General features: G+C 36.3%; 3 protein-coding genes across 3 annotated transcripts; 2 read left to right on the top strand and 1 right to left on the bottom strand.

Moving 5' to 3' along the window:
- Positions 1-11418: 11418 nt before the first annotated feature.
- Positions 11419-18703, top strand: LOC101307451 (type I inositol 1,4,5-trisphosphate 5-phosphatase 1-like). The gene is made up of 11 exons (XM_004290430.1): positions 11419-11471; positions 11595-11715; positions 11856-11930; positions 12186-12258; positions 12409-12513; positions 12787-13648; positions 14513-14697; positions 14998-15106; positions 15827-15969; positions 17490-17724; positions 18309-18703. The coding sequence occupies exons 1-11, from the start codon at positions 11430-11432 to the stop codon at positions 18330-18332; spliced, it is 1974 nt and encodes a 657-aa protein (XP_004290478.1). The 5' UTR covers positions 11419-11429; the 3' UTR covers positions 18333-18703.
- Positions 18704-19436: 733 nt separating this feature from the next.
- On the top strand, positions 19437-22571 carry LOC101307460 (dehydrogenase/reductase SDR family member 12-like). The gene is made up of 10 exons (XM_004292461.1): positions 19437-19543; positions 19631-19692; positions 20064-20183; positions 20283-20382; positions 20503-20583; positions 20813-20862; positions 20959-21109; positions 21189-21245; positions 22143-22264; positions 22355-22571. The coding sequence occupies exons 1-10, from the start codon at positions 19529-19531 to the stop codon at positions 22569-22571; spliced, it is 975 nt and encodes a 324-aa protein (XP_004292509.1). The 5' UTR covers positions 19437-19528.
- A 578-nt stretch (positions 22572-23149) lies between these two features.
- LOC101307745 (choline/ethanolamine kinase-like) lies at positions 23150-27174 on the bottom strand. Its single transcript, XM_004290431.1, has 9 exons — positions 27081-27174; positions 26506-26621; positions 26212-26445; positions 25431-25552; positions 25165-25360; positions 24406-24523; positions 24232-24279; positions 23620-23720; positions 23150-23501 (listed from the first exon to the last, which is right to left on the bottom strand). Exons 2-9 carry the CDS (start codon positions 26560-26562, stop codon positions 23406-23408), a joined length of 972 nt encoding a protein of 323 aa, XP_004290479.1. The 5' UTR covers positions 26563-26621; positions 27081-27174; the 3' UTR covers positions 23150-23405.
- Between the last annotated feature and the right edge of the window lie 710 nt (positions 27175-27884).

A 27884-nucleotide genomic window follows, 5' to 3' on the forward strand; every position in this document is an offset into this window, starting at 1 on the left:
AGTACTGCATTTTTATCATGACATGTTTTATCGAATAACTAGCTATTTATGTTTAATAGCTATTGTACTTCTACACTTGTACTAGTTTGTGAATTTTGAAAACTTGTATTGGTGATTTGGAGTTGGGATATAATAATAATCATTTGATTATAAATTGAACGATGATAACCACAAATTTCTAGCAAAAATTAGACGAAATAATATGTAAAAAGAGGTACCAAATAGTAAATATATATTAATTATATTAAATAACGGAATATTTCATAAATTCAGGGCATTTTAGGCAGTTTGGGATGTGTATTAAGTATAATACTGCAATGAAAAACTTGATAGGTGGTGTATTAAGTAAGGGGTGTGTATTAAGATATTAAGGGTGTGTATTTAAAATTTCTCTATATGAATAGCCCTTTGAACAAAAAAGACAATATTTCGTGAAACCAGGTGACTCTAGGGTTTCGAAAATTTGAGAGTTTTACCGTCCGACTGCGCGTCCATTGACGTTGTCGTCGGATGGGAGTCATGGGTGGCTACTTTTGATGGTTGTTGGCTTGGAGATCTGTGGTGGTGGTGGATGGTGAGATGCTAACTATTTCATGGAGGATGGACTGAGGGATTGGTGGTGGGTGTGTGTGCAGTGACGTTACCTTCGGTTGATGTATAGTCATCCGCGAGAAGCGACGGTTTGAGTTGGGATGATCTGTAACGACAGTGCATGTGGTGTGACAACGGGGAGAACACAGTGGTGTTATCCAGTCCTTTTTTATTTGGCGATTTGGATTGCATCCCACTGCTATGTTCTTAAGTGACTTTGGAGGATGGTGCGTTGTGATTAGGCGGTGCTGCCCTTCCGATGGCTGTCTGCGTTGGCGACGAGGCGACGGGTTTGGGGGCAAATGTGCTGCAATCTCTATGGGCTGGGCTCTCTCTGTGGTCAGCGTCTTAAGGTCCACTGTGGGGGTGGTTAGGACTTGGGCTATTGTTTGGCTCAGGTTTGGGCTGTTGTTTTTGTTTGGTTGGGTTGGTTTTGTGTTGGTGTGTTTAGTTGTCCTCCTCTTTGAGCTACGGTTTAGGGTTTTGGCAGGGTGGTGTCGTGGGTCGTGTTGATGGGTAAGCCATGGTTATAGTGTCGTGTCCAGGAATTAGTCTAACGACGGTTATTTCTTGCTATCAATGTAATGGAGAGGTTGCATGTACATATATGTTGGTAGTTTTAGCATATATATAGTTTGTTCTTTTTTAGGTTGACTGTGAGGATGTATCGAGGTTTTTGAATTAAGTTAGGTTACGATTGAACCCTTTTCGGTTCTTATCCACTGTAATGTTTGTTTGGGTAGGGAGGAGAGTGGGGACTTCACCACCGAAATCCCATGGTTGTAACATTAGATTTTATAATATAAAATTTTTCCTTAAAAAAAAAAGATTTCAAACATTTTAATTCCTAAAAAAATAAAATAAAAAAGGTAAGTTACGAAGGATTTCAAACTCAATTTGTCTCAAAATAAGAAAGGCATAATTGCCAATTTGCTACTCTAGCTTTCACCTTAGTGTTAATTTGCCACCCTAACTTTCATTTCAGCCAATTTGTTATCCTAGCTTTTCTAAATTAGCCAATTTGCTACCCTAGGTTTTAATATTTCAGCCAATTTGCTACCCTTCCATCAAATTTGCTACTTTAGAGTTTCAAGATTAACCAATTTACTTATCAAAATTTCAATATCGATCAACTTTAAACTTCAATTTTCAGAATTAATTCATGTTTAGATGAAGAAATGAATAAATTAAAATGACAAAAAGGTAACAAATTGGCTAATTTGAAAACAAAAGGTAGCAAATCGGCAGAAATAATGCATAGGGTAGCAAATTGGCTAATTATGAAAACCTAGGGTAGCAAATTAGCTGAAATGGAAGCTAGGGTAGCAAATTGACACCAAGGTGAAAGCTAGGGTAGTAATTTGGCTAAAAAGTCAATAAGAAAATTAGCACTAATTTCACCAAAATTGGTCAATGCTGACTTTTGTATTTTGACCAAAATTTGAGCTACAAAATTCATGATTTTGGTTTTACCATGTTTTCAAAATTAAGTCTCCTTTTTTATGACTATATATATGTGAAAATTTCTTTTAGTGATAGGCTAGGAATTCTCTATATATTCTTCTTCAATGAATACTTTCAAGGGAAAATACTTTTCTACTGAAGAAGACCAACTCTTGTGCTATATATATCCTGATGTTAGTGAAGATCTTATCCATAGTGTTAATCATAAAAAGAGATAAGGGATAACTTTTTTATAGAATCAGAATAAGCCGCACCAAATAAGAAATACGACAATATCTCTTCAAAGTCGATTTCCTACTCTCTAGCTCATACATAATAAGCAAATTTCATGGTACTACAAGTAGAGAATACCAATTCCAGTGGTGCTTTTGCAGATGATATAGCTAGTAAGAATTGGTTCAACTTTAATAATAATGTATATTATATTTTATATTACATTATCGTTTATTATAACTTTGCATTTTCTTTATATTGACAAATGACAAAGGCAAATACTTATTGTGGGAGTATTATAGCTATAAAACATCAAAGAAGTTTCAATTTGACCATGTGTGGCAGATTCTCAAGGCTGAAAAATGGATTGACAATACCACCATGCATGGTAATGCTAAACGCCACAAAAAGAAAATTCCTTAGACGGAGGTAAATTGAGTTCTCGCCTCTGTTGTACCAAAACGCCATTTCACTCTCGTTTCGTGTTTCGGAAACCTGAAACGCGACCGAAACATATTTTCACAAAAGCATTATTCTAAAACATCACCAAAACGCGTTTTTCCTTTAATGGAAACGTTTTGTGTAATTGTCTCCGAAACGCGGGGGCAAATTTGATCAAACCTTTGTTTGGGTTTGGGTTTGGATTTAGATTGACTATTATGTGATGAAGTTCTTTGTTATTTGTATTGTAATTTGATTATGCATGCTTGTTTGGATTTAAATTGATGATTTTTTTTAAGAAACTATTTTGTTGATGTTATTTTTTCAATTATATTTATTATAATAAATATTATATTTATTTTAATTTTAAGGTTTTCTTCATGTTTTGAATCGGACTATATTTTGATTTTGACGTTTCCGCGTATCAGAAACCGAAACTCGGACTCGTTTCCGTTTCCATGCAACATAGGTTCTCGCACATCTAAGTCATCATGTACACCATCTAAGTTGTCAACGTGAGGAGAACAAAATTATCAACTTCAGAAAATCTACTTTGAAGAGATGTTGATCGAGCTTCGTATTTCATGCATATATTTAGTTGGGCACTTGGGCTGAATAGTTTTTGGGTTGGGAACAATTCTTTTGGGTTGATTTTGGATTTGGTTTATTGCTTTTGGTGTTGGCTAGTCAGTGCTCAGTGCGTGCGTTGCTTTAGTTTTGGAGCTAGTGACTTTTATCAGGTGCGATCATTACTCATTAGCTGTTGGGTTGAAGATAAAAATTACTAGTCGTTGAGTGTAGTCACTAGTCAATAGCTTTTTGGATATAAAGGTACACTCTTGCTAAGTTGAAAAATAATTACATTACAAAATAAGAAAAAATTTAAAAATAGTACATAACAAATGGTCCACTCCTAATTTTGATGTTTCAAGTTTCAAAACAATCATAAATATATATGACATTAGAATCACGACACATTTTTAGTACATGACGTTAGTAACGCCGTTAACTGTATATAATTTCTTAATTTTCAAAGGGGTGATTTTGGATTTTCTCCATTCTATCTTTTCTTTATATTTGTTTTACACTTTTTCTATTTATATACTTTTTTTTAAATTTTGTTAATTCAGACCATAATCATAATGACTTTGTTGTCTGTAAGTAAATCACTCTATTTCATTTTCTGTTTTAATTTTGGTCTTTCAGAAATTGTTGTTTTGTTACTAGTTCAACAATGAGAATTAGATCTTCTGTTAGTTTGCTGCTCCTCAAAAAAATTTATTACTAGTTCAGAAATGAAAATTGGATCTTTTTGATTTCTCTCTTCTTAGTAATTATTAATTTTAATAATTTATTACTGTTAAATTAGATAGTGACGGATTTGTCCCTCAAATTTTAACGGAAAGCACACAAGATAACGGAAGACATAACGACATGTACATATTTTTGGTTGAGATTATAAGTTTATGTACCTTTATGATTGTTTTGAAATTTGAAACACCAAAATTAAAAGTGGCTCATTTGTCATGTATTGTTCTTCAAATTTTCCCTACAAAATATGATAATGTGTTGTTGATATTTTCTATGTGCTGCTTATGGCAATGTTGATCACAATTTGAGATATTTATCGAGTGCTTAAGTAGGAGTCATAATTTGGAAGCGACTGAAATTATAGACATAATGTTCCCCACTTTGGGCCAAGAAAGTTCACCGTGGTTGGGTGACTGCCAAAAGACAAACACCTAAACATGACTCTACGAGACATCAATTATAGACATTGTTTGAGCTCTAATCTAAACCACCAATTCTAACATCCTACTAAACTCGATCGACAAAATAGGACCTCACTACCGATAGATATGAGAATCAAACCTAGCCAAAGTCACGTATTTTTTTAAGAAAGACCAATGCGACAACTTTAAGCCTTGATTAATGAAATTAACCATAAAATACAATGAGGAGAAATAGAGCCTAAATCCCAAATTACAATAAGTAACCCATTCTAACATCGCCAAAGCCACATATAAGAACAGCTTGATTTCTTTCTTTGATCTTGGCCAACACGTTGCATTGTAATTATTAATTACGAGGAAACAGCAAGAATGATTGAATCTTAAAAAAGAGCAACAGAAGAAATATTCCAAAATTGTTAATCACAAATTAAGTTGATGACTCTCATCATGCACATGCTCATGCTTTGACAAACCGAGTTCATAACTCATAAGTCTCTTTCTTTAAGCTAGTTGTCATTGTTTCTGGCCATCCACAATTCGAGTCTTTGATCATCACGAGTTCACAACACAATGCCCCAATTTATAATCCACATTGTTTCAATTACTCACCAAACATGTGTCCTAAACAATTAACCATTAGGGATACTCGTAATTGGCATATAACTAAACAATCCACCGCAAGCAAACGATAACAAAAACAAATTCAAATGATTTGTTATGCAAGTCATACTCTCAAAACAAACGACAAGCTCCATCTTTCTGAGAACCATCTGGCCTTCTTCAACCATTAGAAAATATTATCACCCTTCTCATGATGTTACAGTCGACTTATTTGGGTTTAAGATTAATTGGAGAATCTAGTGGCCTATTGTCTGAAGATGAGAAATATTGATTTTCTATGTCTTTTTTTAAGCCAATTTAGGTGATGAACTTGACTAATCGATACATTTCATTCAAGCATTATACGATTCTTGATGTTGAGTTTAAGTATTTAGATGATTAGATCCACGCATAGAGTCTATCAGATTTTGAAGTTACTTAATTTGGTCATGAAGTCCCCCAGTTAGACAGTGCAACGAGTATGTGTGCAGCTAATAAGTTTCTAATATATACTGTATCATTCGTACAAAACGATACCGTCTTTGTGGCAAAGCCGTTACCTCTCTCCCGAGTTACTGGGTTTCGAAAGCTAGTATATCAGTATACGGTGGTGCCGGTGGTTCATTAGAGGTGATCTGGTAGTGGAACAAAACAACAACATGCAGTTTGTGGCAGACCTCCTTTCGTAGTCACGTTTAACTAAGACGTAATTTTGTTTAATTTAATGTTCCTTTTAGTATTTAGATTATGGTTTGAAGTTGTGGAGATAGGTACGTGTTTCATGTCAGGCTTTCCTGGTCAGAGTTGTTGATCTGACCTTACACGTCTTAATTACATAAAAATCATAATTCTATGTGGATTGACAGTGATTCCATTGCGCAGAGGTGTAAGATAGCTTTCATTGATCTTGTTAGTAAATCATAATTTGAAAAATAAAATAAAAACATAAGTTAATTTTAATTTTTTTTAATAAATGAGAGATCCTGAGTTGAATCGATAAAATTCTCTCAGAAACCAAGTGATCTTACCGGAAGATCCGAAGATGTACGTGGCTAGTTAATGTGACAAAAACCCATAAACTCGACTGAATATATGTGGATGAAATGAACCATGGTGTCACAGTACTGTCACATACCCCAGGTGAAGGTCGACCTAGGACTCTAGAAGCTAGCATCCAAATCATTGAAAGGGAGGGAAGCTACCTATAATTGAATCGACAAATTAAGAGCTAGTGTGATATGATTTGGCAAAGTTAAGCGTCTTCTATGAGATCTGAGGTCCAGGTTTCTTTACACTTCCTTTCATCACGGATCGATTCACACGTATACTGGGTACCTTTCGACGATGCATCTTCCCCCCAATTATAATGTTCCTGTGGATACCATGCCTAATTTGACCACATTTTTATGATGACATTTTTTACTATTTACTCTCTATCATGGAAATTTTTAGGTCGTTCATCAACTTGAGCTACACAAACTAACCAAACTGGAGAAAAGTAAGGTCATGTGCCATAGCTGGTTCTGAGGACTTCTGAAACCGTAGATCGAGACTTCATACGTCGTCTCCCGATCAACTTATCACTGGTTAACTTCGAATCATGGTTCTGTTCATGAATATAATACAGATACGTGGTGGTCTCTATATATGAATTATTATAAATGGATAAAATTACACCGTGTACTTAGTGGTCTTGCATATAAGAATTTTCAACACAAAGATTCTCTAAATTGATCATATGTGATCACAAAAATGTCAATGAGTCAATCTATTTTTTAGTTTGATTAATTTGTTTATACTTTAACATTAGATCGATCGTCACATTTTCGTAAGCTCTACTAATTATATATAATTATCCCTTGCTCTTACAATTGATCGATCAATTATAAAGTTATAAGTACGTACACACACACACTTAGATATTAATTTTGGAGTATGTCCGCTGGCACTGTTAATGTAATGGAATTTTGTCACAAACCACTCCAATAAATTTCTGAATAGTTTTTGTGGTTTGTTCAACTTTACATATCCTAATCAAAGACAATTAACAGAGGACAGCTTAAATGATTTGGCTGCAGCTCCTTCAACTAATCTATATAAAGTTGCACAGAGAAGTATAGAACTCTATCTTTTAAAATGGTACCTCTTTGTAAATTGCTTCAAATTGAAATGGAGTACGTATAACCCTTTTGGGATATGGCACACGATAATCACAAGGTTTGTATAAAATTAGAAAAGCAAACGCACTTAATGGTATCAATCACACAACTAAACACTATGTAAAGATGCTGCCAAAGGATTTAGTCCCTAAAACACATTCCTTAACCACTGTATTAACCTTTTGAGTTCTCTATGCTTTTGTTTACTTGCTACCTTTCTTAGATTAGTTTTCTGTTTAGTACATGGATATTCTTGTCAAAGTTTTGCTTAGTTTAAGTCTAAAAATGATTTAAAGCTGTAGCATGTAGCATAATTTTCAAGGTATCCATGCATTTAGCTAGTTAGCCAGATTGTATCAATTTTTTAAGTGTTAGTTTATACATCATGGTTGTCCACAGGTTTATCATGGGCATGACCTACTTAAAAGGAATATGACGCAATAGGAAGTATGGAAGTATGATGGCTGACAAACGTTAGACTTAAGAAAAAAAAAAATCAAGAGTCTACCAACAATAATCTCTTAGATAGAACTTGCAATCTACTAAAAATAAAAAATGAAAAATACTCTCTCTCTCTCTCGATTTGATTGAATAATAATATGATAGATGAGTCTACATCCGTTTAAAGATGCTAATATAATGGTAAAACAAACCCAAAACAAACTAAAAAAAAAGAAGAAATATGAGTGGTGAGAGAGAGAGAGAATTTATTCTTTCTAGCAGACTAATTTTTAAGAAATTTTCTTTCAGCATGAAAATTAAATGAATGATTAAATTTTCTTACTTTACGACTAAAATAAACAATAATAATTAACTTCCCCCACAGTAGGCCTTGAGACTTGAGACTTATATATTCAAGCATATAATCAAAATGTAGCCTCCCGGTTCTTATCAAATTTTCTTCAGTTGCGTTAAGCGTGGTTAAATGAAATGGAATATGTCATGCTAGCTAGAATCATATATCTATATACATAACAAAATATTTGTGTAATATCAATTCCTTTGAGGCCCGCCAGAAATCGCATTTCTCTTGTCACACAAACTTTGAATGAAATCCAAGCAAAATGGGAAACCAACACTATCGGGCAATTTGGTGGTGTCGGTTTCGCATTCCAGTATAAGGGCTTCATAATACGTGACAAAGGATGTGTGGTAGGGGCTTCCCTATAGTCAAAGAGAGGGGGACCCTCCCAAATATAGTATTTTACCTCTTTAGGTAAATGAATGGTAATTGGTACCTTATCCCCTAACTGATTTGGTGTGCTGTCCACAGTCCACTGTTATTTTATTCTTTACTATAGAGTAAAATACCACATTGGCTATAAAACCCTAGTGGAACTATCTTGCCAAAAGTGACCAGTGATCGATCTACACGTGTCTTTAAACAAGACAACAAATAAAGAGAGACATGTGTGCTGCTTCTTGTAACTTTTGTTTTTTTTGATTGAATGCTTCTTATAACTTTGACAACAGCCAATAACAAGGCCACCCCTCCCTCTCTCTCTCTCTCTCTCTCTCTCTCAAACACACACACACTCTTTGCTCTCTCTCTCTCAAAGTCTCACCTAGGCACACACAAACAGATGCATTGAAGCTGCTGATGATCCATTTCTCCATACTACTGCCCAGAAAAACCCAGCTCGATCCTCCTTCATATATCTCTATATAACTCAGAGGGTACGTACAGTGGAGAGCTTTGCCTTAGTTGATCTCTTACTGGGTTAGTCCCAGTTAGCTCTCTTCGTTTGGTCGATCGAGTTCATCAGTTGCCTCTGTACTTATGATGATATCCCTTTGATTTGCCTCTACTGTACAGTGATCGATCCATACAGCAGGACTATTCGTCATCTTGCTAGCTGAGCTCCATCATCAAACCAAAGGCAGATTAAGGTAAGTTTCTTCATATTATATATGCAAGATGATTATTCATCACAGTCTCTTATATTTGTTTCTGTTTGTTTTGTTGATCCTGTTCCTTTTTTTTTCCTTTCATGTTTAAGATCGATGCTCATATATGTTTTTTTGGGTTTTGAATCTCTTTTATATATACAAGGAGGAAGAGAAAAAAGAACACGGGATCGTTGCTCTTCCTTAATTTCGATCTCTTTTGTATCTGAAGCTAGCTGCTGTTCTTTTCTTCTTGTATTTACAATCTGACCCTTTCCTGTTGCTGGAAATCATTAAGAGCCACGTTTTTTCTGTTCTATCTGAAATCCCAAAAAGAAAGAGACTAGCAACAGTAGCTACTTAAAATTAAAGGTTTTGCTAATCCCATTACCAACAACATTTCCACTTTTTTATCCTATTATGTTCGTCATATCTTTTTCTTCTTTTCCTATCAGTTCTGTTCTGTAGTAGTGCGCGCTTATTATGCCTCTCGTAGAGTGATTCGATTATGAACATGAGACTGAGGATCGAGTAAATACAGTATACACGTGCAGTAAATACTGAAATATATACAGTTGAGTTAAAAACAGAAACAAAAATTACTATACCTCCCAAAGGTGACATAATGATTTTGACCTCGACTGGGACCTAAAAATTTGAAACCGAATTCAGCTAAACTACAAGATCCCTTTGAAATCAATAGGACCGTCCAAACTTGAGAATATATATCAGACAGCTTTTATTTCTAGACATATTCCAGACCTGAAAGATTGAGATTATTCAATCTAAACACTACTGTTTAGATTTTTCTTTTTATGTGGGTCAAATTATTTATGCAAGACTTTAGAGGGGTGTCCTATTATATTGGAAAATTAGAGGGCCACATTTGTGAGAACAAATATAGAAACCTTGGAATAAATTTAGAGACGATTCTCAACCAAATTATTAGAATTGCTGTCTTGGTATTCTTAAACATTGAAACCATACCATGGCGGCTCCATGTTGCCTACTCTTTTCTCTGTTTAGCACCATACCTGTACAGTTCAATGAATCTTAATTTAAGCAAGACTTTCATTATTTTATTTTATTTTGTTCAGTCAAGTTTTTAAACAATAAGCGTCGCAATTATCTAAATTTCTTATCAATGCTAAATAATCTAATATATATATAAGTTTTTTAATTTCAAGGCGAAACTTATAGTGTAAAGTTCTTTATTTAACTCATTTTTTTGTCATATATATATATATATATATATATATATATATATATATATATATATATATATAATAGGGACAAATTGGGTAGCAAATTCAAGCCACGTTTAAACACATTACAATCCAAATAGTCACTCACCAAGTACAAGCCTAACAACGTAGAAATACTTTTACTCCCTAAGTACTAATATCTAGATTATTTATTTGCCTAACACGCAATTGTGATACAAATATCAGTAGTGTCTTACAGTAGTCCATAGAAAATACTTTTACCTTAAGCAACTTGCACCCAAAATGTCTTGTTAATAAACCTCAAGCCAGCCTAGGTCCAAAGAGAGCCCTAGCCCAATTACTAAGGCCACCCAGAAACCTAGGAACCCTAGTACCGGCCTTTCTTCTGCCATCTTCATCATCGCTGCCGCCACCTCCAGCGGACAGCCTTGGCTCCACCACCCCATTCACGACCTACCCTATGCCCGCACAACACCGCACACAAGCAACTCTACTCACCGCCGCCCAACAAGTCAACCGTCCAGCCCCTCAATGGCTCAATCCACGTAGCCGAGATACTGAAGGTCAACTTCAGTCACAAAACCCTAAATGCCTTTAACAACTAAATTGCACGTTCACCCTAAACCCCTCTCTATTATGCAACAATCATCATCTTTCTATTTTAGAAAAATCGACTAGACAGTACCCGAACTGTTGCCCATTCTAAACTTTCATACTACATATAGAAACTATCACATTACTACCCCAATGTCTTGACCTTAACTTAATTTTGGTACACACCGTCTATGGTGGTACTAATATGGACATCGTGCTAATATGATAGTTTAGAATGAAAAAACAATAGTCTTTTTTTCCAGCAATAAGAAAATATACAGGTTCCGCAATCACGGGTTACATTTGCCTGGTGGTTAGGGACTGTGGATAATAATAATTAGCTGTATTCATATTTTAGAAGTCAAAATAGTGAAAATTTACAAGTCCAACCTTCAAAATACCGTTTATTTCCTTGGCCGTTGGCGGCAGTCTTATTCTTGTTTGGGTCCCCAATCGATTTGGCAATTTCACTTCAAACATTGTCTTGATTGTTGGTTTGTTGTCTGGCATGTCCTCTAACCATGCATCCACAGATGAAGCCCCACTCCAAGAATCCGGAACAGGTAACTTTTACTCTCTTCCTTTATGTCTGTATTAAGCGTTTGTTGGGTTAATTTTGGGAAACTGAGAGCAATCTGCAGAGGAAGTGGGCTGAACTGTGTTGTTTGGATTCGTCGTGCATACAGCTGTTCTGGCCCAGAGTTGTGATGCGCAAATGGCTCAACATCTCCGCCAACGAGTCCGATTACAGCGCCGACACCGAGGACGAAGACGACTGGGATCCTGACTCCCCAACCGCCCAGCAAGGTAAAACATTCTTCAACCACAACTTGTACATGTGTTTCTTGATTTCATGTGTCATACTTTTGTTTTTGTGCATTGTGTTTTTGTTTGAGGAATACCCTTTTGGGGTTTTAGACTCTGACTGTGAAGTTGGTCATTTGCAGATTTTGGTCAGCGGGGAAGAGGATCGAGGTTCAGTGGTATCAAAGAAGATGAGTCTGAGGATGATGACCCTGATGGTAATTTTTTTATTTTTCATTATATTTAGTGATGAATGTGGTTGAATAACCCGGATGATATACTGATGGTTAATATGATTTCTGTTCAAGAAGACCACACTGGTTTTCTTATAGGTTGCTTAGTGTCAGATGTCATATGCCTTTCCAGTTAAAAACTAATGTCTTCTGTTTCTGACCTACTTCCTGTATCTTGTTGACAGTTATCTTTCCTTATTATGTTTTTCTTTTTCTTTTTTTCTTTTTTGGATGAAGCAGATCCTCTTCCTCGAGTACGAAGACGAAAATCTGAGACTTTTAGAGCACAATATATAAACACAAAGGAACTCAGGTATGCCCTTCATATTTTTGTAATAGTAGGTAAAACGATACATCTGATCATTTACTTACTGTGAAGGCATTCCTTATCAAGCTGTAATCATTGATACTTCTATTGATTTTATCTTCCATAAATTTTTTGTTGGTTCTGGGCTGTTTTCAGAATATGTGTTGGTACATGGAATGTTGGAGGACAGACTCCACCGGAAGACCTCGATATTGATGGTTGGCTAGATATCAATGATCCAGCTGACATCTATGTAATCGGGTACATACATTTGACCTCATTGCATACCAACTTGAAGATTCACTGACTTTGAATTGATGGATCCTATTCTGTATATCATGATCTATTATCCCATACAGTTTGTTGCTTTAATAAATGCTATTAAATTACCTGAATCATACCTATTACACTATTCCCAACATTCCTCGTGCTTTTTCTTCCCTCTTTAGTTTGTTGTACCACTTTGATTTGTATTGTAATGTGTTGTTCTGACCGAATTGTTTTTCTTAATAATGAAAACTGCTGTATTTTCAGTCTTCAGGAGATTGTGCCACTTAATGCTGGGAATATATTTGGTGCTGAAGACAGCCGGCCAGTTAGTAAGTGGGAAAACGTCATTCGTGAAACACTGGATAGATTTCGACCTGCGGCCCGCAAGGTTAAATCTTTTAGTGATCCTCCATCACCCTCAAAATTTAGGCCATCTGATGATGTTCCTTATGTGGATGAGGAGATATTAGATGAAAGTGATGGTGATATTGGTAATGAAATCCATCCAATGGATGACGAACCCAATGATTTTGGTGCCAGCAATGGGACATCAGTCACAAGTGAAACAATGATTGTTGAAGGTCCAGTTCCAAACTTTATTGATAGTACAAAACTGGGGATGCCAATCGGAGAGGATTTACGACGGCAACATTCTTCTTCAAAGAGATTAGATAGGTTATATTGCTTTCGGCCAGATGATTGTTCATTAGATGAAGACACTTCTGCTGTCCAACATAATGGAAAGTTAACCAAAATGCTTAGTGGGTCTGAAAGAATTGGTTTGAACTGGCCAGAGCGTCCACTGAACTTGCTATCTCAGCACTTATTAGAGCGACGAAATTCCTTTAGACCAACAAAGTCTTTCAAGTCCTCAAAATCTTTCAGGACATACAATTCTTTCAAGTCAGTTGCAAATGACAATGCACCAGAATTAGCTTTGCTTGGAGAAATTGATCTTGAATCTCTCATGAAACAGGAAAGAAGATCATCATATGTAAGGATAGTAAGTAAGCAGATGGTTGGGATTTTCCTAACTGTATGGGTTCGTAGGAGCTTGCGTAAACACATTCAGAACTTAAAGGTGTCAACTGTCGGTGTTGGTGTTATGGGATACATTGGTAACAAGGTTTGTTTCCTTTTACAAATTTCTATCTCTATTATTTTAGTGAAATGATTTTCATTATGACGACTGGTATTGTTAGTGGTAGACTAATCTGATGAGGTCATGTCACAGTTAATTATTTAAATGCTCTTGTCATGCTTTGACTCCGTTTGAATTGCTCTTAAACCTGGCTAAAAGCGATTTCACACAACCAAAGTCACTTTCGGTAGTGGTTGGCATTTCAAAATAGTGAGAAGCACGTTTTTAGTTACAGAAAGTTTTATGAAGTGTTCTATGTGATTTTAATAAAAGCACCTCTAGAGAAGAGATCCCACACAGAGCAATTATTTCATTGATGTTAAATTCTATCTAATGTACCTGTAGGACATAGCAGATAAGTATAAAACTCTGGTAAAAAAAATTCCTGAAGAGTTGTACCCCTTCCTTTTCTGTCTTGTATTCCAACTCATTGCAGCACCTTTTTTGGGGTTTCACTGACGCTTGCTTTTGTTCTTTATAATTGAACTTTGTAATGCATATATCCACGAATGTTGAGAATTCCTATTTCAAGACTTGTTCCTAGAATCTATTTATCTATTTCTGTTAGGCCCTTAATGATATCATTTGTCCAGAAAGTCCATCTTTATTATATACGCCTTCCTTAACAAATCATTCTTAGTTAGGAGGCTTTGCACTTAGTTTTCTCCATTGATTTGTTTGAATTAGGAGAGAATAAATACTTTCGAAATAGTACTAGGTCTTCTTTTCCCCTTGTCTCATGCTCCCATTGTTCTGAATTAACTAATGTTTCTCAAAAGTACTTTAATACGGTGAGTTTTATGTTGATTTTTTCTAATTGATGTTAAGACAGTTTCTCAATCTTGCCAGGGATCTGTATCTGTGAGTATGTCCATATACCAGACGCTGTTTTGTTTTGTGTGCACTCATCTGACAGCAGGTGAAAGGGAGGTAGATGAACAAAAAAGAAATGCTGATGTGCATGAAATTCATCGGAGGACTCACTTTCATTCATTTTCTGGAATTGGACTTCCGAAAAGTATCCATGACCATGAGTAAGTGTATAGCACTTAAATATAAGAGCCGAACTCATTCCCACTTTGCCTTTTATTTTTATTTTTTATTTTTTCCCTTTTGCCCAAGATTATATATATACAAGCATACTTGATATATGTGTGTGTATATGTACTTGCCCCCTTCAGATTCTAGAATAGCTACCAAATAGTAAAAGTTATGATCTCTAATAAGACTACTCGATATGCAAACTCATATAACTGCAACCTCGTTTGTGTTTATAAGGAGCGTACATGTTCCTCAGTGAGAGATTTAATTGAAATTATTTTGTACTCCTGCAGAAGAATAATTTGGTTGGGTGATCTAAATTATCGTATCAACTTGTCATATGAGAAAACACGAGAACTTATCTCCAAAAAGGACTGGTCCCAGTTGGCTGAGAAGGACCAGGTACAATTTTTCTTTCTCGTTTAGATAGATTGTTGAATTGAAATTATTTTTGCTGATTGATGTGTGCCTATTAGCAATCACATTCGTCTCCACGTCCTGCTGATATTGACCATTAGATTTTGCAACCCAATTTTTCTGCCGACTGATCTATGGTTATAGATTCCAAGTCAATCTTTCAGTCAAATAAATATCAGTTGAACACAATTTGTGTGTAAATTTGTCACCATAATGGTTGCGTGAAGTAGAATCTGAAAGTGCTTTTAAGTATTTCAATTGCTTAATATTTTAATTTTAAAGGCTAGTTAGATCAACCAAATTTTGTCGTTCAGTTTATCATAGGACTATAATACCTTTAAATTTCTTATGATACAAGATGGAAGATGATACTTCAGGATAAACTCTATTAAGTTTTCAGTTAATTGTGTGCAGTGTTTCTTTTATCTTTTTCAAATGAGTTCTTTAGTGATATGCTAGTTAGCTTGTCTTCAAACCCGTATCCCCAGAATGTATGACTAGTCAAACATCTGTTCCATCCTATGAGTTTCATGTTCTACTGTATAGCATCTACGGTTGTATATTTTAATATGACAGTCTAAATTTTGGGAGGGGACGTATTGGTGGTATTTCAAACAAAGAATTCTTCTTAAATGATTAAATTTTAATATTCGAGTCCAATTAAATGGGATTCCAAAATATAACTTGAGCACATTATTCTGACAGCTTGCACGACAATTAAAAAAAGGTCGTGCATTTGATGGATGGTCTGAGGGTGTTCTGAATTTCCCGCCAACGTATAAGTATGACATGAATTCAGACAAATATTATGGAGAGGATCCAATGGGTGGAAGGCGGACTCCAGCGTGGTAGGTTTGCTTGATGTTATATGACTTGTATCTAGTTTTTTTATTTTATATTTTATTTTCTTTCAAAATAAATGCACTGTTTTTTCCATTCTGTACTGTAAATTACTGTAGGTTTTAGCATGTTTATCAAACCAGTTTGCTTAAATCTTACCACTGCAGCTCTTTCCATTATTTACATCCCAAAAGGAACTTGAGATTATGGTCAGAATGTCTCTTGTAATAGAGACTTTAGTAAGGAATGTAATTGAAACCTCCAAAGCTTGAAAACATTTATAGATTTTGCAACTAGGTATAAGATCCAAACACACTATCTGGAAACCTACAACTATTGAAGTAATATATCTGTAATTGAGTACATATTCTGTTCACTGACATTGCTTTATACATCCATTTTCCCATATCAGTGTGTAATAACTTCTTTCTGAGATTCTCCCTGTCACATGGTGAGTTTTTATTTACACTATCATTGTTGAGATATAAATCCCACATTGGAAAAATGGGACCTTGCTTATGGTTTATAAGGGTTTGGGCCACTCCACCCATAACCAATTGGTTTTGGATGTGAACCCCAGACTATTTTATCATGGTATCAGAGCGGGTTACCCATGTCCACGTGTGAATGCGTAACAGTCACACGAACTCCACGTCATCCCAAATGTTGTCCACATGTTAGGCTTGAAAATTCGCCACACGTGCGGGGCCGTGTTGAGATATAAATCCCACATCTGGAAAATGGGTCCTTGCCTGTGGTTTATAAGGGTTTGGGCCACTCCACCTATAGCCAATTGGTTTTGGATGTGAACCCCAGACTACTTTATCAATCATAATAGTTAAAGATCCTTCAAAATTTTGGCTTGCTTTGAGATTTTTCTATTGCGTCAGTGGTGGTTTGGTGTTGAATAATAGTAATAAAGATATGTATTCTAAGAATCCTTTGAAGACTTTAATTTTGGAAGCGTTAACACATTCATTATACAATAAAATAGGGTGAACTCTGATGTATTGTTAGGAATTTTCCAAAATTTTCCCCAAATAAGAATGGGGTTTGTGTTCTTCAATAAAATCGTAGTAATGTTCTGTATTCTCTTTATATTTGTATATCAATTCCTGAGAGAGGATCAGAAGCGGACATCCGCACTCGGCTTAAAGTGCGGATGTCCGTCCGTTCTCCACCCTCCGGCGCCGGTGATGGCGCGCCTTCACCCCAGAAGACTCCAGCAGCGTCCCCGACAACTTTCCCTCCCCGGCGAGTTCGTTTTTTTCCAGTTTTCCGGCGAGATCGACTTTGTTTGAAGTTTTGGGTGATCTCGCTGGAAAACTGGAAAAGAACGGACTCGCCGGGGAGGGAAAGTGGTCGGGGACGCTGCTGGAGTCTTTTGGGGGTGGAGGCGCACTGTCGCCAGCGCCGGATGGTGGAGAACGGACGGACGTCCGCACTTTAAGGCCGGTGCGGACGTCCGCTCCTGATCCGGCCTGATCAATTCCTTATACGATATTTACAATACTGCTCCCATTTTCAGGTGTGACCGCATTCTTTCATATGGCCGAGGAATGAGGTTACTGCATTATAGGAGGACTGAACATAAATTTTCTGATCATCGACCAGTGACTGCTACTTATATGGCAGAGGTTGAGGTGTTTTCTCCTAGGAAGCTTCAGCGTGCCCTCACATTCACTGATGCAGAGATTGAAAATGAGGAAATTGCAACGGATATGGGTATTGATGTTGGAATGGGCTGCTTAAAATTGGAACAGGTACAGACTTTACTAGGGATGTTGTGCATACGTTGGTAGATACCGCCAGTTTCTTAAGAACTACATATTTGTGGTAACTTTTTTTGTTTTTTTTGTTTTAATCCCTCCTCACACCCTAAACTCCATCCATGTCTGATGCTAGTGAGATTTCAACCCTTGTCCTCCATGGTTTTATCTGCTGTCACCCTTTTTTTTTGGGTACTAGATTAAGCCACGACTATGATTTTATTTATGACGTACGTAGTTCACTACTGTTAGATGTTGGAATTACATATTGAATGATGCGTCATGTTAATGCCCCTTTCTTTCAGCGTCGTATACAAGAAATTGTCTTGAGGTATATTAAGCATTTACCATAAATGGGGTTGTGAATGTAGTAGAAAGAACACGTATTGCAAACTATTACTCTATTACTGCATCACTTCCCAACATATTCACTTCATTGAATTAATGTATATGAGATACTTACAATCAGCATGTTAATTGGCCATCAGCTACTGTTCCTGGAACAGAATTTTGTTTATTTTTGTTCTTTTGAATTGAGATGTGTGTGCTTCCGTTCATAAACTTGCTTCCTCATGCAGGGTATATCTGATTGGGCTCGTTGACTGGTTAATTGAGGTACCATATATGCTGTGCGTGGAAGTTCCAGCAAGTACAGATTTCTCTTTTTATCAAATATACAACTTATATCATTCTTTGCTGTGATTACTTTGTCCATTTCATAACAATGATATACGTTGTCTGGCCAAAGAAAAGAATAGATACTTCGACGTACTTTTCTGATAGATTGTAAATCGTATAGGGTTTGTTTGCCGATCGGCTGTGGAGTTATACATCATATAGTAATGAAGAGTAGGTTTGCTTTATACATGACTACACATGTGCTGTATTGTATGATCAAACCTTCTCGAGGAACTCTCTAGAATTGTAAATAATTTTTGAATACAAATTTTTAATGGATTTTTTTTTGTTAGAAGATCGATCTTTTTGGATGATGTTTGGCGTTCTTTGTGTTTATTTATGTCTTGTAGCTTCTTTCTTGGTCACTAAGCAAAGACTTGAGAAGTTGAAAAACAGAATTGCGTGAAAAGACAACCCATAGAGATGAGATATGATTTCAGATTTGATTGGAAGAGGGGAACTAGAGAAGGTGAATGGCATAGCCAATAAAATGGCCTTCTAGCCCCAAAGAGTAAGAAAGGGAGCTAAGAGTGGTGAGCACAAGGTATTTGTTATGAATGGTGATAAAGAAAGACAGAACCTCAAGCATGATCCCAGTCAAATTGATGTGGTACACACAGTAAAACAACCTGATGTCATACTTGGTCTGAACTATGGACGACCTGATGAGTTTCAAGAAAACCAAATTGATGTATAAATTCACTAAGACGCTAGCTAGAACCAAGCACACGAGGAGCCTAGTTCAAACCATGTATTGCTTTGTTGAGTTGACAAACATGAAGAGGGCAGGCTGGATAAGCGAAGCTTAGAGGTGACCTGATTACATACTAAAATACTTGCAAGTGTCGTGCCATTTCGGCTAAGAGGAGTGTGATCGGTGGATACGGGCATACGGCCCACCGCACGAAACTTAAAAGGAAGTACTTTCTGCTACGTGGCATGCCGTTAACGGCAAGCTTAGTAGGTGACCTGATTACATATATTGGCGGCACAATTACTTCTGCTGACTAAATTAGTATTAGAGCCAACGAGAGATCTTCCACTCAGAAAGCCAAAAGCCAAGAGCGAGACTTGTTCGACTCTCCGACTTGAACTTCACTTATCACTCAAAGCGCTTACAATGTTCCTTCTCAAGGTACCCAATTCGATCATCTCTCAAGTTTCCAGGTTTCAGCTATACTTCGTCTTTGTTTTCTTCTTTATTTTCTGTTTTCTGTTGCAGGCGTGGAGGCAGACCGCTTTTGGAACATATGGGTACCTGAATTTCACCAAGTCTGGTTTCATGTAATCTCCAATTTTACTACTTTCTACGTAGTTATTTGTTGGGATGGCTTTGATTCGAGTAAAACATTACGAGTTGTTGTTCATTTCCTTTGTTCAATCCACTCTAGAAAGTAGAAAGTATCTATATATACCTTTTAACGGATACAAGTAAAGCATATATACACGGTACATTCTGAATTTCATGGGTTTGGGGTTTGTCAAATGAATCAGAATCACAGTGTAACACATTGAAGTACATAAATGGGTGGCTTCTCTTGTATCCTTTACATCTGTGTGCAATTCTGTTTTGTGTTATTAAGAAGCATGTGTGCTGTTCAGTCCGACATCTTTGTTAGGTTGGACTAATTTATGTTGAAGTACATGCATTGTAGAGAACATTCAAAGAAATTCAAGTCAGAAGAAATGGAAACACGGATAGACGGGAAAAATTGCATTGTAACAGGGGCTAATTCAGGCATTGGTTTTGCAACTGCTGAGGGACTCGCATCACGGTACTTTTCTTGTGTTACTTGTTTGCTTGTTTATTAACTTCCAATTTTTTAGAAGTATACTAATTTTCATTTTGATAAAAATGTTCTGTTATCTCAAAGTGGGGCAACCGTCTATATGGTATGTCGAAACAAGGAGAGGGGTGAAGCTGCACAATCTAAAATTCAGTCTACAACTGGTAACCAAAATGTTCATTTGGAGGTATATGTTATTCAATGACTATCACTAACACAATAGTTAGTCACTTAGTCTTGTGCTCTAAGCAGCAATCTGATAAACTTTGTTCTGAAATTAATGGGTTAATATACTCTTATTTATCAGGTCTGCGATCTTTCATCTGTTAGTGATGTCAAATCATTTGCATCCACCTTTTCCTCAAAGAATGTGCCGGTTCATGTATTGGTAAATTATCCACTCTTTTCTGTTAGAAACATAGTCTTGCTGTGAAATGCTATGCCTGCTTGTTACTATACTAAACTGCTTAGATATTGTTCTTCTTTGTACTTGTATATTCTGTGGTTCTCTGGTATTTTCTTTTGAAATAAACTTATAGTTAGTTGGCCATTCGGTGCTTGTTTGACTTCTCTCTTTTTCCATGATTTTGAGAAAGCTAATATGGTGTTACCTGTAGGTTAACAACGCAGGCATGCTTGAGCATGATAGAGTTACCACACCAGAAGGGTGAGTCCTTAATTAACTGCATATCTAACTTTTAGACATTCTATGCTCTCTCTTTGGTTTAATACAATGATGCCTTTTGCTTATTTGAAACACCAGGTTGGAGTTTAACTTTGCCGTAAATGTGGTTGGCACCTATGCCATGACTGAACTGATGTTGCCATTGCTGGAGAAAGCTGCACCTGATGCTCGAGTTATTACTGTTGCCTCTGGTGGAATGTACACGGTTCCCTTGACCAAAGATTTACAGGTAACTTTTTTACAAAAATCAAATTAGCAACAGCATTTTATTTCTCTGATACTAATTATAATGTATCTGTTAAATGCAGTTTACTGATGGAAACTTCAATGGAGTGGAGCAGTATGCTCGAAACAAGCGAGTTCAGGTTTGATAATCTTTGACAGTCATAATAAGTTTACATTCTTTTAGTGATTCTAATTTCTGATCTTCTTATGATGATGCTTCATCAAATGTGAAATGAATTGGATATTGGGGTGCTGCTATATCTGCTCAAAATATACGGGGTAGCAGAATTAATGCATTGAACATAGCAAGTTCAAAAAGATTCTTTTTGCATGAAACTCCTCAACATAAATTTCATAGAATGATTGACATTGCAGTGTACTTGGCCCTTTTCAGCTTTGGGTTTTTCTAGAATCAATTATTGTCTCATTTGTCTGTCATGTATGATTGGCTTTGGCAGCTGTGCTGGTTTGATTTTGGTCTAGTAGTTTTCGGTTGCATTTAGGAATTGAATGGCATCCACGGTGTTGTCCAACGTGTAATTTACTTCTGGTTTTTGCAGTCTATCTCTAGTAATTTCAGAGCATCAATAATAAGATGAGAAAATATGATCTAAAAGTGGGTCAATTAAGAAAATCCATACCTTTTGAATAAATAAGGATATTTGGACCTGATAATAATTATATATCAGGCATTTTCAGATACAAACATTCTTATTTATTCAAAAGGTACGGATTTTCTTAATTTGACCCACTTTTTGATCATATTTTCTCATCTTAACCGTTCACATTGTAGGTATATAACATTAAGATCAGATTGTGGAACGGTTAAGATAATTGAATAAATAACGTTCATTTTCTTATTTATACAAACATCCTTACAGGTAGAATACTAGGTCTCCAGATAGTAGTTACTGTCAACTAAAGAAACTTAAAACTCCTCTAAATAAAGAAACTTAAAATGTTTTTAGGTGGAACTGTTTGATTATTACTGATATTCTTTCAAGTAATTTTCTGGAGCTAACATTTTTCTTTTGTAGGTGGCACTAACTGAAAAATGGGCTGAAATAAACAAAAACAAGGGGATTGGATTCTATTCTATGCACCCTGGTTGGGCTGAGACACCTGGGGTTGCCAAGAGTTTGCCAAGTTTCTCTAAAGCGTAGGATCACCTATCACATTATATCTTCCTTTTGTTTATTTTTTATTTTTTTGTGTGCTCTATTCTTATTTCCTGTTTTATCTGATTTAGTCTTTCGGGAAAGCTTAGAACAAATGAGGAAGGTGCAGACACCATTATTTGGTTGGCTTTACAGCCAAAAGAGAAACTGGTATCTGGTGCATTTTATTTTGATAGAGCAGAAGCGCCTAAACACCTGATGTTTGCAGCTACCAGTGGCTCTCATGGATTAATTGACTCGGTTATTGACAGTCTCCAACGCATATCTAGTATCTCAGTACAGAATTAGGAAACATTTATACTAGCTTTTCATCCTTGCAGATATTTCATGTAAAGTCAGTGATAGCCAATTTGATGGAAAGGAGACGAACCAAACTAAATCAGGCTAGCTTTTACTTTTTATGTTCTATGCAGACTATGATTGAATTGAGGCCATTGTTGTAGAAGAGATGTATCAAAGATAAGTTAAGATGGTGGTGATCTACACTTGGACATTGAGCTCAAGATGGCGAAGGGCTATGTATTTTTCAAACGAAAAGAGAATACAGAAAATAATTTCTCTTTGAGGTTTTTTTTTTGGACAAGTTATCTCTCTTTGAAGTTTACCATACAAAAGTAAAGTTCTATGTCACGGGGCACTTTGCATGTTTATCTATGTTGGATATGTGAACCTCAATTTACCCGGTTCAAATGGCCAAATGAGAAAGAGAGATGTTAATGATGGAGGAGGCTTGGGACCGCTTTCGGGTTGGATAGTCACAAGTGGGTCAAGGACAACAGCATCATGCTGGATTCGAACTCAGGTTTTGTTTGAACACAATCCTATTGTGAAGAGACAAAATCGCTGTTGGATTTTAAGATGTTGCAAATATGCTCCCAATCGTATATGCTTGGGCACAATCCTATTTATATAAAACACTCCTTCAAGCTATACAATAAAGCTCACGAGAGTACTTGTACAAGTTATTTGCAAACACATGAGAAAGAAATCATTATACACAAGTCTCATCCCGTACGAATTTTTATGTGCTGTCAAAGGCATAAACAGCTACATTTTATATGAACATCACACAGGTAACCTGGAAGCCCTCTACATGAAAAATAAGCTACGATAGTCTTTGATTCAAGAACCCAATAATGCAGGTTTTCTTAACCAATATTGCTGAAACCTCTGCCTCGCGTACTCCATGTAGTCAAATTCAATTTTGTTCACATAACCCTGGAAAGCAAAAATAAAATCATCTCTGTTATTCACCATTAGCAAATACATGTGCGCTCGTAAGCATAAACAGGCTATTGTCAGCAGAACTTCAATCAGAAAGTGTAGAAAGTGTTACCGAGATTATTCCCCATAACCCCCAAAAGAGATGGTTTGCCAATGTGTACTGCTCTACTTTGTCGACCAATTGTGCCACCTCAGCATCACTGGGTTCGTACTCTATATGAGATGATGGAGAAATGTAAGCTTCGGAATTAACAAAAAGTTCTTAGAAAAGACAGTCTATAACACTTTGTTCCATTGTCTTCTCAAAACCCACAACCTTGCTATAAGTCGCAAACTGTAACTTGCAATTGGGGTCTGGAAAACAATACTAAAAATTGCAATATTTTCTCGTTTCAGTTGAACTGTAACCAGTCGGCTTGAGTAGATAAAGAGAGACGTTACTCATTGCAACTGTACTGAACAAGAATCATAATTAGGATTTAAAAATTACAAAACAATGCCCTATCCTTCAGATGCATTACCCACACAATCCTTGATTTATTAGCTACTTCAGATACTATATGAGCGACATATGTTGAAGCCTTGATAAGTTAATATTTTTAAGACTTGTAGTACAGTAAATTTGAAACTTAACCAGTCATATATATGATAAATGACCAACATCAGTCCCTGGTGCTAGACACTCATAAAACTGACAGAGAAGTTGGGGAACAGAGAAGCTAACCTGCAGAGCTCAGATATAGACGCACAAATCTCTGGCGCTCATCCAGACCTGAAGAAATGGAATTAAAGAAAACCAAAATACTTATTCCTTCTTTGCAACTGGATTGAGTTCTAAATGTCAAGTGGGAGAAAAAGAAATGAAGAACAACTGGTTAGAAGATCGAATAGCAGTTACCTGGATATTTCCTGTAGTCCAAAAAGTGAGGTGCCTCAGAGTGGTAGTTTGCTACCATTTCACAGAAATGATTCGCAAGGTCATAAGCAACAGGATTGTAACTGGCATATTCATAATCCTGGGAACATTTAAGAAATAACATACGGTAATTATAATATAGTCACAGCGAAAGGGTCTTTACCATATAACTAAAACATATTAAACAGTAAGTCACTGGTGACTCCGTTCTGGAAAAGGACTATGCATCATCTCTTCAATTATAAGACGCATTTCAGCAATTAGATTAGACAGTCCAGGTTCATCAAGACCAGAAATGAATAAATACAAAGTCCAATTTGGCTTTCAGTGTGTTTTTTATAATCATCAAAACAGAACACTTCTGAAAATTTAATACTAGGGTTCATTCTGTTCAAGCACTATTCTAATGTATTGGAGGTCGAATATCCACTCTACAACACCTTTATACATATTTCGTACATTCGACAGGTTAATACCAATAAGTGATTATTAGACAGACATATGCTAAATTAGTTGACGTCCATGTCAAAATTATTAAGTTCAGGTGGAGTTCACCAAGAATCATTGGTCACAGGTATTATCACATGTAATCAATACTGAAGGTTCTCACAAATGAAGAATCCCTGATAATGAGGTTGATATGGAAATAATGAAAGATGACACTAAAAAAATGGAAGAGAGGACTAAAATAACTTCTAAAACCAGAGAAACAATTAAGAAGAACAGAAAAAAAAAACTCACGATTATAGTGATTGATCTGGTTTCTTCATCCATCATTATGTTACCGTACTGCAAGTCATTGTGACAGAAGCCAATGTCTTGACAGTCCTCTGACAGTTTCTTCTCCAACATGTTAATTTCTTCCTCCAAAGTATCCAACCCAAAATCCTTTTTGTCCTTTACTGAACACAAAGTTTTAGCCTCACTAAGCCAGTTTCTGTTATAGACATAGCAAACTGCATTACATTTCTGGAGGGGAAAAGTAACTTTTAAAATATGTAAATTACCTCATTCTGTCCCAAAGTACTACATTTCTTGAACCAGGCATCTCCAGATTGTGGAACTCCCTCAGCTTAGCTGCTATAATAGCAGATGTTTCAGGATCACGGAGGTCAGCAGCTGATAGTGTCTGAAAATTTGAAGAAAATAAAATGCTTTTACGAAAATGGTTCTTCTGCAGTGGTGTATAGAAAAAGATTGTGCTTAACCTCAATGATTCTTTTTCAACATACATCTAACCTACAATGATAGATGTATGCCAATTATGTTTTATGGGATTCTATACCTTTGGAAATAAGTTATTCTATGTATCCAAAACAAACTTCAGTACATATGATCATGTATACTTAGGCTTAGCAGTCAGCTTTTCGATAGTTATTGTTTAGGATTTTGCATTCTTATTAAGAAAGATCCTTAAGATGACAAACACCACTCCTTAACACAAATATTTGGGAACCAGATACCCATGTCATATCTCAGAAACAAAAAGTTAAGGTACAGTGCCTCATATTTAAGAAATGGTCAAGGATACTTTACACTCAGCACCATTCATTACAGTTCTAAAGTGCATATTGAACCTCATTCTTATTCTTAATGAAGCAATAAAATACTAATATACTATCAGTGTGCCACTATCTCTAAAGAATAAAGTAAAGTATAACAATTATGATAATCATAGCAGAACTAATGAAAGTATTCCAAAGAACATTCATCATTAAAGACTTAAATTAACTCATACTAAAAGGAGATAACATTATGAAATGACGCCAGAAAAAGAGATTCACATACCCTAGCATGAATGAACTCCTCAACACGTCCCTCTGGGAACCGTCCAAGAAGACGGGGCCCCTGACCGTGCTTGGACATGCACTCAAAGGTCCTAATTTCATCATCCCTATTGAAAAACAGGTCAACCCCTTCTCCATAAACCCGGACCAGAACTTTCCGGAGTTGATCACCATTCTTAGTCGGCCAGTTTAATTGGTACACCTCATTAGTCATGGCCCCCTTCAACGGGATGACCTGCAAGGCATTCATATCATCCACTACATCCCCCCATTCAGAAGCTATAGATACAAGTACCTTCTTTAATTCCTCAGGTAGACAACCTTCAATGAAACCAATTGCCTTTATGGCCATTGTGTCTGTCTCAATACAGTGAAACAAAGAGAGGGAATTCTTAGAGAACAGAGTTCAACCTGCATAGCACAAAGTCAAGCTATTAACTTCCTTCCTATCTAATTCTGATCACTTTCCCAGAATCACTCACATCTTATATTAGAACTGAAAGAGAAACAGAAAGAAAGAAAAACTTTCAACCATGAAATGATCACTTTCGCGGAATACTATTTATGTAATCTTAAGCACTTGTTACATTTCCAAAATTCCAGCTGATCAATAACAACTCATAAAAGAAATACCAACCAGAAACCATGTTCATAAACGAAATCAACAAAATCCAGCCGATTAATTTCGCATGCAACTCATGGAAACTCACCTCAAGAATCAAGAGACTAGAAGGAAAAACAAGCTCAAAGCTCCAACCTTGGTTACTATTAGTAAACGATCTTGTTGTATAAAGAAAACCACTTGAAAGAACAAAACAAGAGAAAACAAGCAATTGAATTGAAATTAACGAACTGAAACAGAATCCAAACCTTGCAGTTAAGAAAACAGGACGAGCAGGAAAGTCCAAGAACGCTGCAGGTTGATGACAATCTGGAGAGCCTTATATGTATTCAAAGTCAGAGACTTTAGAATAAAAGAAAGAAAAAAGAATCACCTTTGGCCCTAGTCAAAGAAACAAACAGAACCCAGAATCGTCTGCGCCAGTTATATAGTCGGGGTGGGGTCGTATGAGGAGAAAAAACAACCCCAGAAATATTATTTTCCAAGAAAAAAGTCCAAAAACTGACTTTTGCTTGGTTCTATCTGCCTACAAACCAAACCAAGAAAGTTTGAGCAAATCTGAATAGCTGTGGGAGAAGAGCAAGCTAAAACCCAAATGGGAGACGAAGCAGCAGGAAATTTGGAATCTTGGGTTGGAGATTCTGAGTCAGAGGAGATCTTTTAGAATCCCAAGAAGGATTGACCAATTCTAAATAAGGTAAACGTGAAAAGTAAACAGAGAGATGAATGTCAAGAGAGCAGAGTCAAAGTTAGGAGCCGTGTTGTGCTTTCTTTTCTTTTACAGATAAATATGGACCCGGATTTTGTGAGAGTGCAAGACTTCCATTCTGGGTGAAACTGAAAACGAATTTAGGAGTGGTTGGAATATGATAGAACGCGTAAAAACCTGCTATTATTGTGTTGTGATTCAAAATGTGTGTGCATCTTCTGTAGGCCGAATCCCTACAATACAGGTGCTCGTAGCCAGGTCCATATAGCCACAAAAGGATGAGGCAATGACATCTCACTGCTGTAACCAGTAGCAGAACATTAAAAACTCACATTTTAAAAGA

The sequence above is a fragment of the Fragaria vesca genome, linkage group LG2 (assembly GCF_000184155.1).
Source record: "Fragaria vesca subsp. vesca linkage group LG2, FraVesHawaii_1.0, whole genome shotgun sequence".
In the NCBI taxonomy this organism is placed as follows: Eukaryota; Viridiplantae; Streptophyta; class Magnoliopsida; order Rosales; family Rosaceae; genus Fragaria; species Fragaria vesca.

What these genes read in the sequence shown, in the direction of transcription:
- LOC101307460 (XM_004292461.1), top strand. An exon ending in TTCACCAAGTCTGGTTTCAT is followed by an intron (nt 19,693 to 20,063) that starts GTAATCTCCAAT and finishes CATGCATTGTAG; the next exon opens with AGAACATTCAAAGAAATTCA. An exon ending in TTGCCAAGTTTCTCTAAAGC is followed by an intron (nt 22,265 to 22,354) that starts GTAGGATCACCT and finishes TATCTGATTTAG; the next exon opens with TCTTTCGGGAAAGCTTAGAA.
- LOC101307745 (XM_004290431.1), bottom strand. Translation starts at nt 26,562, where the DNA reads ATGGCCATAAAGGCAATTGGTTTCATTGAAGGTTGTCTACCTGAGGAA. An exon ending in TCTATATCTGAGCTCTGCAG is followed by an intron (nt 23,721 to 24,231) that starts GTTAGCTTCTCT and finishes CATCTCATATAG; the next exon opens with AGTACGAACCCAGTGATGCT. An exon ending in GGTTATGGGGAATAATCTCG is followed by an intron (nt 23,502 to 23,619) that starts GTAACACTTTCT and finishes TTTGCTTTCCAG; the next exon opens with GGTTATGTGAACAAAATTGA.
- LOC101307451 (XM_004290430.1), top strand. Translation starts at nt 11,430, where the DNA reads ATGCATCCACAGATGAAGCCCCACTCCAAGAATCCGGAACAG. An exon ending in TGAGGATGATGACCCTGATG is followed by an intron (nt 11,931 to 12,185) that starts GTAATTTTTTTA and finishes TGGATGAAGCAG; the next exon opens with ATCCTCTTCCTCGAGTACGA. An exon ending in GGAAGGCGGACTCCAGCGTG is followed by an intron (nt 15,970 to 17,489) that starts GTAGGTTTGCTT and finishes TCCCATTTTCAG; the next exon opens with GTGTGACCGCATTCTTTCAT.